The 18,961-nt window shown below is 36.3% G+C and overlaps 1 protein-coding gene across 3 annotated transcripts in view; it reads left to right on the top strand.

Moving 5' to 3' along the window:
* Positions 1–18,961, top strand: part of Gpr149 (G protein-coupled receptor 149) — a 76,011-nt gene that overhangs the window by 42,351 nt on the left and 14,699 nt on the right. The window contains exon 4 of one of the 3 annotated variants that reach the window (NM_001356525.1): positions 12,140–12,286. The exons of the other annotated variants lie outside the window; for them this stretch is intronic. Within the exon in view, the coding sequence (NP_001343454.1) occupies positions 12,140–12,253 (114 nt within the window). The 3' untranslated portion in view covers positions 12,254–12,286. The remainder of the gene's footprint in view (positions 1–12,139; positions 12,287–18,961) is intronic. 3 annotated transcript variants of the gene reach the window in all.

The following is an 18,961-nucleotide window of genomic DNA, read 5'->3' as shown; positions in this document are numbered from 1 at the left end:
ATAAAGAGTTGAACCTAATGTCTACTTTCACTTCTCAGTGCTGGGACCCCATCTTGAAGCTGTGAAGGCCCTGTCTCTCTGACTTCATATGTGCATCATAGTGTCTCTGGGGTTAGATGTACATCAGTTTTGGTTTTTTTTGTTTTGTTTTGTTTTGTTTTGTTTTGTTTGTTTTTAATATGTTTGTAACACACTGTTTTTTGGAGTCATTCATCATCTCTTCCTCTTACAGTCTTTCTGCCTTCTCTTCCACATGGATTCCAGAGCTTGAGGATAGTAAGGCTTTTATGAAGATATCCCATTTAAAGCAGAATGCTCCAAAGTCTCCTACTCTCTGCACATTGTCCAGTCATGAGTCTCTGTTTAAATCCTATACACTCCAAGAAAAAGCTTCTCTGATGTGAGTTGAGTGAGGAACTGATCTATGGGTTTAGCAGTGCCAGGAGTCATTTTATTGCTGTTTTACCTTAGCAGAATAATAGTATGTTTTTCCTAGGCCTGTACACTATCTATTCTTAGATTCTTGGTCTCTTTCTCAATGTCAGGTATGAGTTCCATTTCACAGAGCAGGCCTCAAACCCAATCAAAGGTAGCTGGCTACTCTAATATTATTTGTGCTATTATTCTGTCAGTGTGTCTTGCAGGCAGATCACTGTTACAGGGAACAGGCAAAATGACTTTTTAATGAATTAGCTTTCAGCAAAGTGATTTTTTGGCACAGTGATCTGTAGTTCTTTGGATTCTGATCTCTGAACTTGGTGTTCATCTTTCTGTACTGCTTGCTGTTCTAATCCACAGGGTCCAGTGGATTCAATCAACTGAAGACTGAAAATGTTTGGAAGATAATTACATCTATATTGAAGAGTCCTTGTCAGTATTCTCTAAAAGTATAGTACAACAACTATTTGAATAAAATTTACATTGAATTAGGTATTAGAAGGTATATAAAGATCATTTATTTCATATAAAAACATGGACTTAATCTATATATAAAGACTATATTTGAAGTTACTTTTATGCAATAGTGACTAATAGAAAAGATTTGAACATCTATGGATTTTGGCAGCACAGTGATTCCTGGAACCAATTCCATACAGATACTGAGAATCTATATATCTCCACCACTTGATTTTGTCTTAAGTTCTGGTACATCTGGCTGCTTGGTATTAAGAATCTCTCTGAAGCAGCTTAGTCTTGCTTAAATGGATAAAACCCCACTGTTGATGATCCTGTCCTAAACAACAGTGCCATGCAGGTCTCAGAGTCCCAATACTGTCTCCCCATGCTCTTCCACCACTTCACTAGTAAAACTCAAGTTGCAAAAAAGGCAAAGCCTGTAGTCCTTACAAGTCCCATTTTAGTTATTTTTTATGTGTCATAATAGTGCTAAAGTTGTAAGATATCTTGAAGACTCCTATGAAATTATATGGATCATTTTCTTTGTTGAGTAAAAATTTTTCTGGCTTTCAGCAGTGCATTAGTCATTTTTATACTATAGTGATAAAACACCACGAGCAAGACAGCTTGTAAGGGAAAGTTGATTTTCGATTACAGTTCCATTTACATAACAGTAGTTGGGAAAGAGAGTAGATGATTTTAGTATACATTTGACCCATTTGGGTTGACAATATTTTCTCTCACTTAAGTGTGTTTTTTTATTTATACAAAGTTATTCATCCTTATAAAACACAGTATATTGTACCAAACTCGACTTTTACTATTATGTCACAGTAACAAACTTCTTTCATTGATGGAATTCATTGGCACCATTTGTCCAATTAAGCCTGGTAGAATTAATATGTTTTCTATGCTCTTTATTTTGTGTCCTAGTTCTTTTTTTCTCTTTTTAAATATTTTTTATTAGGTATTTTCCTCATTTACATTTCCAATGCTATCCCAAAAGTCCCCCATACCCTCCCACCCACTCCCACTTTTTGGCCCTGGTGTTCCCCTGTACTGGGGCATATAAAGTTTGCAAGACCAATAGGCCTCTCTTTCCAGTGATGGCCAACTAGGCCATCTTTTGATACATATGCAGCTAGAGACAAGAGCTCCGGGCTACTGGTTAGTTCATATTGTTGTTCCACCTATAGGGTTGCAGATCCCTTTAGCTCCTTGGGTACTTTCTCTAGCTCCTCGATTGGGGGCCCTGTGATCCATCCAATAGCTGACTGTGAGCATCCACTTCTGTGTTTGCTAGGCCCCAGCCTAGTCTCACAAGAGGAAGCTATATCAGGGTCCTTTCAGCAAAATCTTGCTAGTGTATGCAATGGTGTCAGCATTTGGAGGCTGATTATGGGATGGATCCCTGGATATGGCAGCCTCTAGATGGTGCATCCTTTTGTCTTTAGGAATGGCACTTTAGAATGAGAGATGGGAAGAATACAGTCATGAAGCCAATGAAGATGTTATAGTTATCTCTTTGCTATTTCTGTGACATGAAAGCTAAACGATGCCTAAGGTAAAACCACTGATGTATTTTGGCCATGCATAGGTGTAATTTAATGTGATGGCATAAATGTAGATGTAAGTCGTATAGGCACATGCCTGTTGTAAGCTAGGCTTTGACATTTTCTTACTCATCTTGTTTTCTTCCCTGTTTATGCTAAGTGACTGATAATAGTCAAAACCTTGTGCTAAACGGCATCGATTCTGTGGTAGAGAAAAACTGATCACCAAGAATTTAACTTAACAATTTATTCTTTGATTACTCATCATGTAGGTCAGTGCATATAATCATCTCTATGAAAGAATGCTAACAGAATTAAAGTCTTGTTCCAGAAAGAGCAGCATTAACACTGACATTTGCAAACTTAAGTAGAAACCTCACCCTTCATACATACTTTATCATATGCATTAATAAACCAAAGTTAATGGATATAAAATTGTACCGAAACAGAAACTATTTGTGTTCACTTACTATTTTTGCCTAACTCAGGTTTCTAGATAATAGAAGTGGGGTGTAATCATCTTATATTTTGGTTTTTTTTTCTTTTTGTTTCTACAAAACATAAAGTACTCATGCATGTACATATACACCTGCTATGGTTTAGTTTTCATCTTTTATAGAAAAACCATTATAAATTGCAGAACAGATAAAACAGAGTTGCATGATTAAATTACTCAATTTTAAAATTCAGAGTAAAAATACAGTAACTTTAAGACAGATATAAAAACAGAAAAAAATAAAAAAATAAAAACAAAGAGATTCATTGTTGAACTTGCTTCAACATCTGTGAAAAAAACAAAACAAACAAACAAACAAAAAAAAAAAAAACAAGAAGTTCTATGAGATACCTCCTGTGTAGGAGAATGTAGTCAGAATGTAGTATGGTTTAGTCATGAAAAGCAGAGAAGCCCTGCTGGTATGAGCCCAGATCATTAGCATTGGTTAATAGGGTAAGTCCCAGTTCAAAGACCAGAGAATCTGGGAGTGTGGCATCTGAGGTCCAGGGAAGGCAGGTGTTCTGGTAAAAACCAGAACAAATCTGCTCTTTCTTAGTCTCTTGCTCCTGTTCAGCCTCTCAGGCCACTGGCATTGCTGAGGGTCCCTTTTCCTCGTTTAGTCTATAGATTCAACTGCACGCTCTCAGAAACATCCCGAAGCTGCACCTATACATGTTTTAGGAGGTATCTGGGCATCTCCTATTCTAGATGAGTTTGCACCATAATTAATTATACGTATTTTTACCATCAGGACTATAAACATATGTCCACCTTCAGTAATAATTCATCTAGCATGAAATTTAAGCCTGGTTACTACTAGGAAAATGAATTCTGATAAAATATAATTTAATTTGTGATCAAGCATTATGATCTATTCAGCATCTTAGCAGCTAATATTCTGGTACATCTAGCCTTCCAGTGAAAATAACGTCCTAGTTTCTAGTTCACAAAATAGCCTAAAACACCTTGGGCTGGAATTTATACAGATTTAATGCTGATGGAAGTGCCCTTTGGTAAGCTGTGATGACGGCACTAGATCACTTTAATGGACGGATACAGGCTCTTTGGGGAAAAATTGATGAGCACATTTGAAAAATACAATATTCACAAAATTTAATGATTTAGCATAGATTATTGAGAAAATATGCTCAAATTATTATTAAATATTTAAAGTCGTATCTCCTACATATTTCAAATAAAATTGCATATTAAAATAACAGTGTTTCTTACTAAGAAAATAAGAAGAAAAAGCAGTGTTAAAAGTGGCTCTTAGATGAACATTTGAATCAATAATTTACTTTAGACATTTCCTAGGAAATGTTTAATATTTGAATTTTAAGAAATAAACCATTAAAAAAAGTTGTTACTTAACGAGAACCAGACATTTATCATTGTTTAAGCTCTACAGAGGCATATAGCTTAAAAGCCTAGGCAGCAAAAACAGTGCCTAATGTCACTGCAGTAGCAGAGACTTAGAACAGAGGAGGAAATTGTCAGAGGAGCCAAGTGTTCTTAGAGGACACATCATCTCTTTACGGATGCATCACAATATTGCACTGAAGGCTGGCACTCCCCACCTTCCAATCATCTCCCCTTGTTTCCAGTTTTCTGGGAATGATATTACCTGAAACTGGACCTTTGAATTTACAATACCTGTCCAAACAGTTTGCTATGTGTGCATTCATTTTCATTTCATTCTAGAATTTAGTTTTTTGTACAAATTCTTTCAAGCACTCATTTATCCTTCAGTAGTGTGTTGGGTAGTCTCCCATGATTTTGTGTTTGATCTAGCATTTCTTTTGTTGTTGGTTGTATGCTTTTCCCTGTGATCAGATGAGACAAATAGGATTATTTCAATTGTCTTGTTAATTCTTGTATAGCTCTATATTGTAATACATGATCTAATTTAGAGAAGGTCCCTAGTCTGATGAGATGACTGTATGTTTGTAGCTTTTGTATTGATTATTCCTTAGACGTCTCTTAAGTCCATTTGCCTTATATTATTTAATTTGCATATTTCTGTTTATTTTATTTTTTTGTTGGGAAGACCTGTCAATCAGAAAAAGTGAGGTATTGAAGTCACCTACTACTATTATGTTAGAATTGATCTTTGAGCATGTGTGTTCAGCATTCTTGTTTCAAATTTCATTATCTACTTGCTGAACTGCTTACTCCATCAGTATGGAGTGCTTTTTATCTTTTCTCAGATATCTTGGCTTAATGTTCCTTTTGTCATGTATTAGAACAATGGCAACTGTTTTCTCTGCCCACTCCCTTCAACCACCTAGTTCCAGTCTTTTACTCTAAGGTAATATCTGTCTTTTGCATGCATCTTTACATCCTTATGAAATGCATTTCTTGGAGGCAACAAATAGATGGCTCCTCATCTTTAATCCTATCTAACCATCTATGTCTCCTGACTGGGAAATCAACATTATTAATTTTCAGAGATACTGACAGGAGTGTGTTAATTCCTGTCATTCTCTTGATTTTGTAGTGTTTCTTCTCTTTCTCCCTCTTCCTCTCCCCCCTTCCCCTCCCCCTCCCCCTCCCCCTCCCCCTCCTTCTCCTTATTCTCCTCCTTCTTCCTCTCTCATACCATTGTTCTGGCATGGTTTATTCTTTCTTTGGCCTCAAAAATGGAATATCTTCTCTTCTGTCTAAAGGATGCTGTCAAGTACATTCTATGGAACAGGCTTAGAGTCCATGAGTTCCTTCTCCTGTATTTGTTTGTCCTGGGAAACTTTGATGTTTCCTTCAATTATAATAGAAAGCTTTTCTGAGTATAGAAGACTGTGTTGAAAGTTGTTGCCCTTCAGAACTTCAAATACATCATTTCAAACTCTTTCGGTTTCTAAAATTTCAGTCAAACAATCTGCTGTTCTTCTAATGGGCCTGCTTTCTATGTGACTTGGTATTTCTCTCTTGCCACTTTGAATGCATTTAGTGTTTTAATTGGAATTTGATGATGGGATCTCATTTCTGTTTTTTTTTTTTTTTTTTTTTTTTTGTCTATTAAATTCCTCTGCATCTGTACTGTCATTTCATTTTGTAGCTCTGGGAAATTTTGTTGTGATTCTTTAAAAGCATGTTTTCATTGCCGTTAGAATGAGATTTTCTCTTTTTTCTGTACCTTTACTGTGTAAAGAGATTTGGCATTTTCAGTGTGTCACAAATACCTTAGAATTCCCCTTAGTCTCTTACTATTTCATCTTCATCTCTGTGTGATTGTTTGAGATCCTTTACCTTGTTGTCAAGCTCAGGTCTTCTGTTTCTCCTTGATTGATTTTATTGGTGAGACTTTCTATTGGTGAGTTCTTTTTATTTAGCTTATTGTCTTTCTCATTTGCATCATTGGAAATTGGGTTTTCTTCAGTGTTTCTGTCTCTTTGTTGTTGCATTCCTCTTTCATACCCTGCATCACCTTATTTCATCCAGCTGCTTGTGTTCTTGCTAAGGGACATTACCATCTTTGATTTCTTTGAAAAGTCTTGATTATGAGATGTACCATAGGTACTTTATGTTACCACGGTACAAAAGTTATGCTAGTTGGTTAACAACAGTGGCCTTTCTGACCAAAAATAGTTTGAAATATTGGAGTTTTAGTTTATAAGATTTGGATTGAGAAGGAGGTGAGTAAGGATATGAATAAATATCAGATTTAAAAGTAATAAAAGCAAGGTGGGTAAAATAGCTAAGGGGGAAAGCACAACTTGTAGAGATTGTAAAAATGATGATGATTATAATCAAAATGTAAAAAGAAGAGGGAATAAACGTGAGAGAAAGGGGGATATAGGAACAAAAGTAGAATATTTTTAGTATGGGTAAAGAGTATAGAAAAGAGTTCCATATACTAGATTTAGGTCAGAAACATATACAGCAACCCTAAGACCTGAGAGCAATATTCAAATAAACCACTGTGAGACCTACTTATAAATGAATTGCTGGCACAACTGCACCAAGTTGAAAGGGAACATCTTGTCTTAGATCTCTCTGGTTCTACTGGGCTTCACTTATTGCTGTGGTAGGAAAGGCCATTAATCTCTGAAGCCTCAATGTTTTGTTGTTGCAAGGGGCAGGAAAGATGGCTCAGATGGCAAGTGGTGAGGGAAGGTTGTAAGTCCTTTCCTTATAGTTCACTAGGAACTTGGCACTCTATCATGGCCTATTCTATTCCTGCCCTTTCGTTACAGGTATTACTGCAGTCTCCAGAAAGCTTAATTCAGTCAAGTAGTGCCAATTTGAGAGTGGTTACAGCTGGTCTACCACTCTTAGCTCTCCCACCTGCTTTCCTGTAAAAATCACTTCCTGACTTGATAAATTTATGCACAGTCTCTTAGAGAATAAAAATGTATTATCTTGACTATTTTCTTTCATTAAATTTCAATGGTGAGGTTTCTAATCTGCCATCTTACCCAGAATTCCTAGACTTGATAAAGGAGCAAGAAATTTTTTCTATTCTTGAAAATATATAATGTGTGCATACTATTCTCTTCTCAGAAATAAGCACAATATAGTGATCCTTTGTAATGTTTAATGCTGATTGTTAACAGGACTTAGGATCCCCTAGGAGACAAGGCAGTAGGCATCCCTGTAAAAGGATATCTATATTATATTACCCTTTTAATATGTCTGTGTATTGACAACTTTTCACTTGCTGTGATAAAACACCGCGACCAAAGCAATTTATAGAAGAGTTTATTTGGACATACTCTTTCAGAGAAATAAGAGTCCATTTTGGCACATTGGAGCTCCCCTACCCTGCTTAAAAAATATCAATCATAATTCTGTGGAAATCTAGGAAGTGAATTTTCAAGATAATTTGGAGGGTTAGAGGCAGAGTTATGTTTTCTCATTCTGAGAACTTATGTGTGCCTAGCCACAAAAAGCATATCACAAAAGCGTACCATGTAGATGTCTATGAAAAGTTGTTGCAAGGGGCAGGAGAGATGGCTCAGAGGTTAAAAACACCAATTGCTCCTGCAGAGGGCCCAGATTTAATTCTCAGCATGTGTATGTGGTTTATAACCATCTGTAACTTTAGTTCCAGGGCATACAAAGCCCTATTCTGACCTTTGAGGTCACCAGATATAGAACCATACACATAGGTTCATACACATAAAATAAATACATTTTAAAAAAAACTTAAAAAAGAAAAGCTATTGTCTCTGAATAAGAACAGCCTCTGAATTCATATCTCAAGTTTTATAGGTAGATCTAAGGCCACAGTTGACCAACACCAATAGTCAGGAAGTAAGCTATTCATGGAGAAGAAGAAGCCTCTACCAGGCATATCCTTCTGTCTGTCTCTGACTACCTGTGAGAAAGAACCCTATGAAATTATGGACTCTATATTGTATCTACTTTACAAGTGTCAAGAACGTTCTTCTCTTGACCAACTCTATTCTGGAAGCAAATGAGGAAGCAAATTATGGATAGGTGATTTTCATTTCATTTAGACAGAGTGCAAACATCAGAGTATAATGCCTTTTACAGGGCATCAATATTAGAGTTATGAAATGGTTTCATAGATAATAAGTTACAAAGAAGTTTTCTCTGTTTTTCAAGGTTAATTTTGCAAAATAAAAAGAGAGGAGGTCACCATTATTTAGATAACACATAAAGACGTTAGAGATGAATTGTGGAGACTCAGATTCTACAGTTGAACCTTTTTTTAATCATAGGGACGAAAATTCTTAATGCTACAGTCACAAGGAAGCAGAAGTCATCTTTAATATGCTTTAACCTAAGGAATGCTTGCTGCATATTCCTATGCCTCAAATTATTATTTAATGTTACTCTTTAGGATTCAAGGCTGATACGGCAGAATTTTCAACTATCCACAGAATCTTCAGAATTATAATATGTTAAATATACTTCTAGCAATCTGATGATCTGCCCTTGAATCTCAAAGAGCAGCATTTCAGGAATTAGAGAACTTGTTTTTTTAGTATTTAAATTTTTTTGTTTTGTTTTTTGTTTTGGGGTTTTTGTTTGTTTGTTTTGTTTTTTTGTTTTTTGTTTTCGAGACAGGGTTTCTGTGAGCAGCCCTGGCTATCCCTGAACTTGGAAGTCACTCTGTAGACCAGGCTAGCCTCAAACTCAGAAATCCACCTGCCTCTACCTCCCAAGTGCTAGGATTAAAGACGTGTGCCACCACTGACCGACTAGCATTTAATTCTAAATTGCATCATTGCTGATAAATATACATTTTCATATAAAATTCTTTAAATTTAAAAATGTAGCAATATATTATTTTATCAGAAGGAGGAAATTATAAATTAGTTATTAACACTGCCATAGAAAAACAAATATGTAATAAACATATAAATACACTTATATAGTCCCATATATGTAGACTTGCATGTGGTCCTTTACTGCTAGTCAGTGCTCAATAAGTGTTTCTTTTTTTTTAACCTGATTTATCTTATTTATACATGTAGATGTTTTACCTGTATGTAAGCATGTGGACCACCAATATGTGCCTAATGTTCACTGAGATCTGAAGAGAATCTAACCTGAGAAGAAGTGCTCTTGACTGCAGACCTGTTATTACATCCGTGTAATTTATTGTTGAGGAACTACATGAGCATTCTAGACTCTCTTTAGAAATTTCCACCTAAAATTTAAAAAGGCCACAACACATATACATATTGCTTCATAATCTGCTTTGTTTTCTCTTATTATATTTTCTTGCAATGGGTGGTTTTATCACAGTATACATTGTGACTCGGCTTTCTTACATTTTGAAAACTCATAAACACTATGAGCAAAAGCAGTTTATTGTTAACTAACAGAAATCTTCTAGGTCTTGGTTCCATAATATCTTTCATCAAGTCTTTGAAGATAATTATTTTATACTTTTAACTCATTTTGAAGGAACATTCCTACTGGATATCTAGCATGAACCATACATAGTGCTTTCTGTGATGCCAACTTGGACAAAATAAGATATTTCAGGGCTTATGAAATCTAACATTTTCTTTATAGATAACGAGATTAAGGCCTGTGATAAGTGTGACTTTCCCAGGCTCACTGGATTGTTTAATAATAGAAGATGTGCTATGTTACAGGCTGCCCTGAAAGTCAGTGAAAGTATACTTTAAGAAAAGGTTATTGAAAAAGAGCAATAGCTCAGTGGATAAGGACACTTGGCATCCAAGTTCAGTTCCCAGCATCTAAGTCAAGTAGCTTACCAGTAACTCAAGCTCACCAACATCTGGTGTTGCCAGACCTTTTTGAGCACCCAACCACACACATGGCACACACCTACACAGATACTACATACAAATATGATTTGAAATAAATGTCAAGTTTTAGGTATTTTCCATGCCATAGAATTTACTAATTTCAAGTGTAAAATTTAGTGACTTCTAATTTTATCAAATTGAATGACTATCACCAAAAACCAGGGTTAGGATATTTCCATTACACCAGAAATATCTAGTGTGCCCATTTATTCCTAATTCCTGTTACCTTCTCTGTTCCAGGACACTATTCATCTACTACCTATGCCTGAGGGGTTGTTTTGCTTTCTCTGATACTTTGAGTATATTTTTCTTTTATATTCCCACACAAATCATAAATGTGAATTCTTACTTTGTTTTTTTTTTCTTTTTTTTAGAATAGCCATCAATTTCAAAATGCTAAATTTATCCTTTAAGAAAAATCTCTCAAATGAAAAGCATGTATCTGCATTCCTAATCTAATTCTGATTAGTGAGTGTGATGGTTGATTAGGTATGGCTCCCATAAACTCATGTGTTTGAATGCTTGACCCATAAAGAATAAAGAGTGGCACTATTAGGAGGTGTGGCCTTTTGGAGTATGTGTGGACTTGTTGAAGGAAGTATGTCACTGTAGGGGCTGGCACTGAAGTCTCCTCTGCTCAAGCTCTACCCAGTGTGTCAGACAGTCTTCTTGCTGCCTGAAGATCAAGCGGTAGAACTCTCAGCTCCTGTTCTAGCACCATGTCTGTCTACATGCTAAGTGTTATCATATTGATAATGGACTAAACATTTAAAACTATAAGCCAGCAGAAATTAAATGTTTTTTTTGGGGGGGTGTTTTCATTTTTTATAAGAGTTGCCATGGTCATAGTGTCTCTTCTTAGCAATGAAACTCTAAGACAGTAAGGAATGTTTTCTTTCCATTGTTTGGTAAGATATCCACAACAGCACACAACGTTCCAGCAGATGAGTAATTTTCATTAAGATAAGAGAAATTATTTTCCCTTTTCCCTCTTTGAGGATCTAGGGATAAAATTCAGGGGCATACATATGAAGCAAGTACTTTAGCCCTGAGACATATTCTCAACCCTGTGAAAAATTAATTTGCTTCTTATTTCTGATAGAATACTATTTTTTTCTAAATATAATTTATAATTAATATTTTTTATTTTATAAGAATTGAATCCAGAGATTTATACATACTATGTGAAAATCCTACCAATGAACGATATCTGTGGTTCTTTCTAAATAATTTTTTTCTTTTGAGAAAGTTTCACCAAGTTGCCCAGGTTGGCATTGAACTCAAAGTGGTCTAGTCAGGTCTTAGAATTGAGACCCGGTTATATTAGCTTCCCAAATTTCTGGGGTTAAAAATTGACACCACCAAGCCCAATTTATATTTCATTTCAAGTTAGTTTTGTCTCTCATTTTTGTTAGAAAAAATTGATAAAACTTGAAAATAAACTTGAATGTTTAACATATATGTAACTCATAGAATACAAGTCGTTTTATTTCTATTAGGCCAAAAAATGGAAAACACCTTTTAATAATTCTCAAACTAATAACACATTTAAACTCACAGTTCCCATAGCAATTCCTGTAGCTGTGATGGCTGTGCCCATCAACCTAGATGGACTTCAAAGTATGATTTGAAAATATGAAGATCACACTTTCTGTAAGGAGGAAACTAACTGAAATGAAATAATATGTTCACTAAAATTCTGTTCTGGCTATAAGATTGATGCAAAACGAGATTTTATATTTAGGTTGAACATTTTTTTCATCAGAATGGCTTATTTTCAACCAAGTGGAATTTGAATTAAGCTTTATATCATATTGAATTAAACATATTTGAATTCAGATATTTTTTTGTTTTTGTTTTTGTTCTAGTTAACTATAAAATTGGCTTTGGGGCTTTCTGTTATTCCTCTAGTAGGAATCAGATTCTCTCCTTTATTTCTCTAGATTACTAATCCTATAAAATCACAGAATCTATTTATCCATGAAGACATGGAGCTTGAGACAGTGCAGAGCCAAACAGACTCACATATCTGTTGCGGTCAAATGTATGACCCATGACCTGGCAAACTCAGCATCATCTGAGAGTGTTTGGTAAGTCCCACCACATGCCTACTGAACCTCATTTTGCATTTGCACAAACTAGCATTTTTATTTTAATGAAGTCCAATTTATCAAATTTCCAATTATGTTTTTGGTGTCAAGTCTAGCAAAACTTTGCCTCTAGATTGCAAATGTTGTTCATTGTAAGTAAATAAAAGTATGTCATATTTTAATTTCTAATCCATTTTAATCAATTTTTGAATAAAATATGAGATAATTTTAGCCTTTTAAAAATATATATATATATGCTCCATCACCATTTGCTGAAAAGCCTATCTTTCTTCTTACAGATTGCGGTTTCACCTTTGTGTGAAATTGGTAGAATACAAATATGTTTTTAGATTTATGTTCATTTTTGTATCTCTGTGAGAGTGCATCATATGTGCAGGAGGTTTGAAGGACAGAAGAGGGCATCCAATTACTTGGAGCTTGCATTACAAAAAGTTGTGAGCTGCTTGATGTTGGTGCTGGGAACTGAATTCAACTCCTCTAGATTAACAGCAAGCATGCCAAACTACTAGGCTACACTTCCAGCCAGAGCATATTTATGTCTACTTCTGGCTTTTCTGTACCACTCCATTGATTTATAAGTTTAGTCCTCCTTTAGCATCATGGGATTGATTATTATACCTGTGTTAAAATTCAGCAGATTATTCTTCTCACTATGCCCATATTTTTCTTTCTCAAAATAATATTAAATATTTTACATTATTTGACTTTCTGGGTAAATTTAAAAATATTCTTATGTATATCTGTAAAATATCTTACTGGGATTTTATAGAAATTATATTAAAGATATATCAATACAAAGAAAAATGAGATCTTACTATGCTGAGTCTTCTAACCCATTGTGTCTTCCTTTACTTAGATATTTGGTTTCTTTGAGTATCTTGTTCATTGCCAGTATAGAGATCTGTTTAGGTAAAATTTATATCTTAATATTTAATGTCATGAGCAATTGTACATGCTAGTGTATTTTCAGGGGTTTTTTTCTGGGTACACATCCATTGGTGGTATTAAAACAAAAACTCCAATAAATTTGTACACTTATCCTTATATCCTACAATCTTGTTTAGATCTATGTCTAGTCTTCATTTTTATTATGGTTCCCTGAGATTTTCTCTATCGTTCATTGTCTCCTTTCTTCACTTTAAGCTGTGCTGGTACTGTATTGCACAGACCAGTAAGCACCTGTGTCCTTTCAGATTGTAGTATATTACTGAAGGAAGATATGGCAAGAACTCAAGTAGAGCTGGAACCTAGAGGCAAAGGCAAGACCTAATGCAGAGGCTGTGGAGGAGTACTGCCCACTAGCTTGTTTCCTGTGTGTTAGTCAGCCTTCTTTCTTTTATAACCCAGGACCATACCCAGAGGTGACACCACCCACAATGGGTTGGGCTATCTTCCATCAATCACTAATAAAGAAAATGCCTTACAGGTTTTCCCACAACCCTATCTTAGGAAAACATTTTCTCAGTTGAGGTTACTTCCTTTCCAATAACTTGAACTCCTATGAAGTTGACCTAATACTAGCCAGCACAATCATGGAATTTTTCTTCCTTAACTATGGTGGATCACACTAAACTGTTTTTGAATTCTAAGCCAGCCTAACATTTTTTTTTAATTTTTTATTAGGTATTTAGCTCATTTACATTTCCAATGCTATACCAAAAGTCCCCCATACACACCCACCCCCACTCCCCTACCCACCCACTCCCCCTTTTTGGCCCTGGCATTCCCCTGTACTGGGGCATATAAAGTTTGCTTGTCCAATGGGCCTTTCTTTCCAGTGATGGCCGACTAGGCCATCTTTTGATAAATATGCAGCTAGAGTCAAGAGCTCCGGGGTACTGGTTAGTTCATAATGTTGTTCCACCTATAGGGTTGCAGATCCCTTTAGCTCCTTGGCTACTTTCTCTAGCTCCTCCATTGGGAGCCCTGTGATCCATCCTTTAGCTGACTGTGAGCATCCACTTCTGTGTTTGCTAGGCCCCGGAATAGTCTCACAAGAGACAGCTACATCTGGGTCCTTTCGATAAAATCTTGCTAGTGTATGCAATGGTGTCAGCGTTTGGATGCTGATTATGGGGTGGATCCCTGGATATGGCAGTCTCTACATGGTCCATCCTTTCATCTCAGCTCCAAACTTTATCTCTGTAACTCCTTCCAAGGGTGTTTTGTTCCCACTTCTAAGGAGGGGCATAGTGTCCACACTTCAGTCTTCATTTTTCTTGAGTTTCATGTGTTTAGGAAATTGTATCTTATATCTTGGGTGTCCTAGGTTTGGGGCTAATATCCACTTATTAGTGAGTACATATTGTGTGAGTTCCTTTGTGAATGTGTTACCTCACTCAGGATGATGCCCTCCAGGTCCATCCATTTGGCTAGGATAAATTCATTCTTTTTAATAGCTGAGTAGTACTCCATTGTGTAGATGTACCACATTTTCTGTATCCATTCCTCCGTTGAGGGGCATCTGGGTTCTTTCCAGCTTCTGGCTATTATAAATAAGGCTGCTATGAACATAGGGGAGCATGAGTCCTTCTTACCAGTTGGGGCATCTTCTGGATATATGCCCAGGAGAGGTATTGCTGGATCCTCCGGTAGTACTATGTCCAATTTTCTGAGGAACCGCCAGACTGATTTCCAGAGTGGTTGTACAAGCCTGCAATCCCACCAACAATGGAGGAGTGTTCCTCTTTCTCCACATCCTCGCCAGCATCTGCTGTCACCTGAATTTTTGATCTTAGCCATTCTGACTGGTGTGAGGTGGAATCTCAGGGTTGTTTTGATTTGCATTTCCCTGATGATTAAGGATGTTGAACATTTTTTCAGGTGCTTCTCTGCCATTCGGTATTCCTCAGGTGAGAATTCTTTGTTCAGTTCTGAGCCCCATTTTTTAAGGGGGTTATTTGATTTTCTGAAGTCCACCTTCTTGAGTTCTTTATATATGTTGGATATTAGTCCCCTATCTGATTTAGGATAGGTAAAGATCCTTTCCCAATCTGTTGGTGGTCTCTTTGTCTTATTGACGGTGTCTTTTGCCTTGCAGAAACTTTGGAGTTTCATTAGGTCCCATTTGTCAATTCTCGATCTTACAGCACAAGCCATTGCTGTTCTGTTCAGGAATTTTTCCCCTGTGCCCATATCTTCAAGGCTTTTCCCTACTTTCTCCTCTATAAGTTTCAGTGTCTCTGGTTTTAAGTGAAGTTCCTTGATCCACTTAGATTTGACCTTAGTACAAGGAGATAAGTATGGATCGATTCGCATTCTTCTACACGATAACAACCAGTTGTGCCAGCACCAATTGTTGAAAATGCTGTCTTTCTTCCACTGGATGGATTTAGCTCCCTTGTCGAAGATCAAGTGACCATAGGTGTGTGGGTTCATTTCTGGGTCTTCAATTCTATTCCATTGGTCTACTTGTCTGTCTCTATACCAGTACCATGCAGTTTTTATCACAATTGCTCTGTAGTAAAGCTTTAGGTCAGGCATGGTGATTCCACCAGAGGTTCTTTTATCCTTGAGAAGAGTTTTTGCTATCCTCTGTTTTTTGTTATTCCAGATGAATTTGCAAATTTCTCCTTCTAATTCGTTGAAGAATTGAGTTGGAATTTTGATGGGGATTGCATTGAATCTGTAGATTGCTTTTGGCAAGATAGCCATTTTTACAATGTTGATCCTGCCAATCCATGAGTATGGGAGATCCTTCCATCTTCTGAGATCTTCTTTAATTTCTTTCTTCAGAGACTTTAAGATTTATCATACAGATCTTTCACTTCCTTAGTTAGAGTCACGCCGAGATATTTTATATTATTTGTGACTATTGAGAAGGGTGTTGTTTCCCTAATTTCTTTCTCAGCCTGTTTATTCTTTGTATAGAGAAAGGCCATTGACTTGTTTGAGTTTATTTTATATCCAGCTACTTCACCGAAGCTGTTTATCAGGTTTAGGAGTTCTCTGGTGGAATTTTTGGGGTCACTTATATATACTATCATATCATCTGCAAAAAGTGATATTTTGAGTTCCTCTTTTCCAATTTGTATCCCCTTGATCTCCTTTTGTTGTCGAATTGCTCTGGCTAATACTTTAAGTACTATGTTGAAAAGGTAGGGAGAAAGTGGGCAGCCTTGTCTAGTCCCTGATTTTAGTGGGATTGCTTCCAGCTTCTCTCCATTTACTTTGATGTTGGCTACTGGTTTGCTGTAGATTGCTTTTATCATGTTTAGGTATGGGCCTTGAATTCCTGATCTTTCCAGAACTTTTATCATGAATGGGTGTTGGATCTTGTCAAATGCTTTTTCTGCATCTAACGAGATGATCATGTGGTTTTTGTCTTTGAGTTTGTTTATATAATGGATTACATTAATGGATTTTAGTATATTAAACCATCCCTGCATCCCTGGAATAAAACCTACTTGGTCAGGATGGATGATTGCTTTAATGTGTTCTTGTATTTGGTTAGGGAGAATTTTATTGAGGATTTTTGCATCGATATTCATAAGAGAAATTGGTCTGAAGTTCTCTATCTTTGTTGGATCTTTCTGTGGTTTAGGTATCAGAGTAATAGTGGCTTCATAAAATGAGTTGGGTAGAGTACCTTCTACTTCTATCTTGTGAAAAAGTTTGTGCAGAACTGGAATTAGATCTTCTTTGAAGGTCTGATAGAACTCTGCACTAAACCCGTCTGGTCCTGGGCTTTTTTTGGCTGGGAGACTATTTATAACTGCTTCTATTTCTTTAGGGGATATGGGACTGTTTAGAAGGTCAACCTGATCCTGATTCAACTTTGGTACCTGGTATCTGTCCAGAAATTTGTCCATTTCGTCCAGGTTTTCCAGTTTTGTTGAGTATAGCCTTTTGTAGAAGGATCTGATGGTGTTTTGGATTTCTTCAGGATCTGTTGTTATGTCTCCCTTTTCAGTTCTGATTTTGTTAATTAGGATTTTGTCCCTGTGCCCTCTAGTGAGTCTAGCTAAGGGTTTATCTATCTTGTTAATTTTCTCAAAGAACCAACTCCTCGTTTGGTTAATTCTTTGAATAGTTCTTCTTGTTTCCACTTGGTTGATTTCACCCCTGAGTTTGATTATTTCCTGCCATCTACTCCTCTTGGGTGAATTTGCTTCCTTTTTTTCTAGAGCTTTTAGATGTGTTGTCAAGCTGCTAGTATGTGCTCTCTCCAGTTTCTTCCTGGAGGCACTCAGAGCTATGAGTTTCCCTCTTAAAAATGCTTTCATTGTGTCCCAAAGGTTTGGGTACGTTGTGGCTTCATTTTCATTAAACTCTAAAAAGTCTTTAATTTCTTTCTTTATTCCTTCCTTGACCAAGGTATCATTGAGAAGACTGTTGTTCAGTTTCCACATGAGTGTTGGCTTTCTATTATTTTTTTTGTTATTGAAGATCAGCCTTAGTGCATGGTGATCTGATAGGATACATGGGACAATTTCAATATTTTTGTATCTGTTGAGGCCTGTTTTGTGACCTATTATGTGGTCAATTTTGGAGAAGGTACCATGAGGTGCTGAGAAGAAGGTATATCCTTTTGTTTTAGGATAAAATGTTCTGTAGATATCTGTCAGCTCCATTTGTTTCATAACTTCTGTTAGTTTCAGTGTGTGCCTGTTTAGTTTCTGTTTCCATGATCTGCCCATTGGTGAAAGTGGTGTGTTGAAGTCTCCCACTATTATTGGGTGAGGTGCAATGTGTGCTTTGAGCTTTACTAAAGTTTCTTTAATGAATGTGGCTGCCCTTGTATTTGGAGCATAGATATTTAGAATTGAGAGTTCCTCTTGGAGGATTTTACCTTTGATGAGAACGAAGTGCCCCTCCTTGTCTTTTTTGATGACTTTGGGTTGGAAGTCAATCTTATCAGATATTAGGATGGCTACTCCAGCTTGTTTCTTCATACCATTTGCTTGGAAAATTGTTTTCCAGCCTTTCATTCTGAGGTAGTGTCTATCTTTTTCTCTGAGATGTGTTTCCTGTAAGCAGCAAAATGTTGGGTCTTGTTTGTGTAGCCAGTTTGTTAGTCTATGTCTTTTTATTGGGGAGTTGAGACCATTGATGTTAAGAGATATTAAGGAAAAGTAATTGTTGCTTCCTGTTATTTTTGTTGTTAAAGTTGGCATTCTGTTCTTGTGGCTGTCTTCTTTTAGGTTTGTTGAGGGATTACCTTCCTGTTTTTTCTAGGGCGTTGTTCCCGTTCTTGTATTGGTTTTTTTCTGTTATTATCCTTTGAAGGGCTGGATTTGTGGAGAGATAATGTGTGAATTTGGTTTTGTCGTGGAATACTTTGATTTCTCCATCTATGGTAATTGAGAGTTTGGCTGGGTATAGTAGCCTGGGCTGAAATTTGTGTTCTCTTAGTGTCTGTATAACATCTGTCCAGGCTCTTCTGGCTTTCACAGTCTCTGGTGAAAAATCTTGTGTAATTCTGATAGGCTTGCCTTTATATGTTACTTGACCTTTTTCCCTTACTGCTTTTAGTATTCTATCTTTATTTAGTGCATTTGTTGTTCTGATTATTATGTGTCGGGAGGAATTTCTTTTCTGGTCCAGTCTATTTGGAGTTCTGTAGGCTTCTTGTATGTTCATAGGTATCTCTTTCTTTATATTTGGGAAGTTTTCTTCAATAATTTTGTTGAAGATGTTTGCTGGTCCTTTGAG

This window comes from Mus musculus, chromosome 3 (genome assembly GCF_000001635.26).
Source record: "Mus musculus strain C57BL/6J chromosome 3, GRCm38.p6 C57BL/6J".
Lineage (NCBI taxonomy): Eukaryota > Metazoa > Chordata > Mammalia > Rodentia > Muridae > Mus > Mus musculus.
Note: the sequence above shows the minus strand (reverse complement) of the source record. Positions and strands in the feature narration are given on the sequence as shown.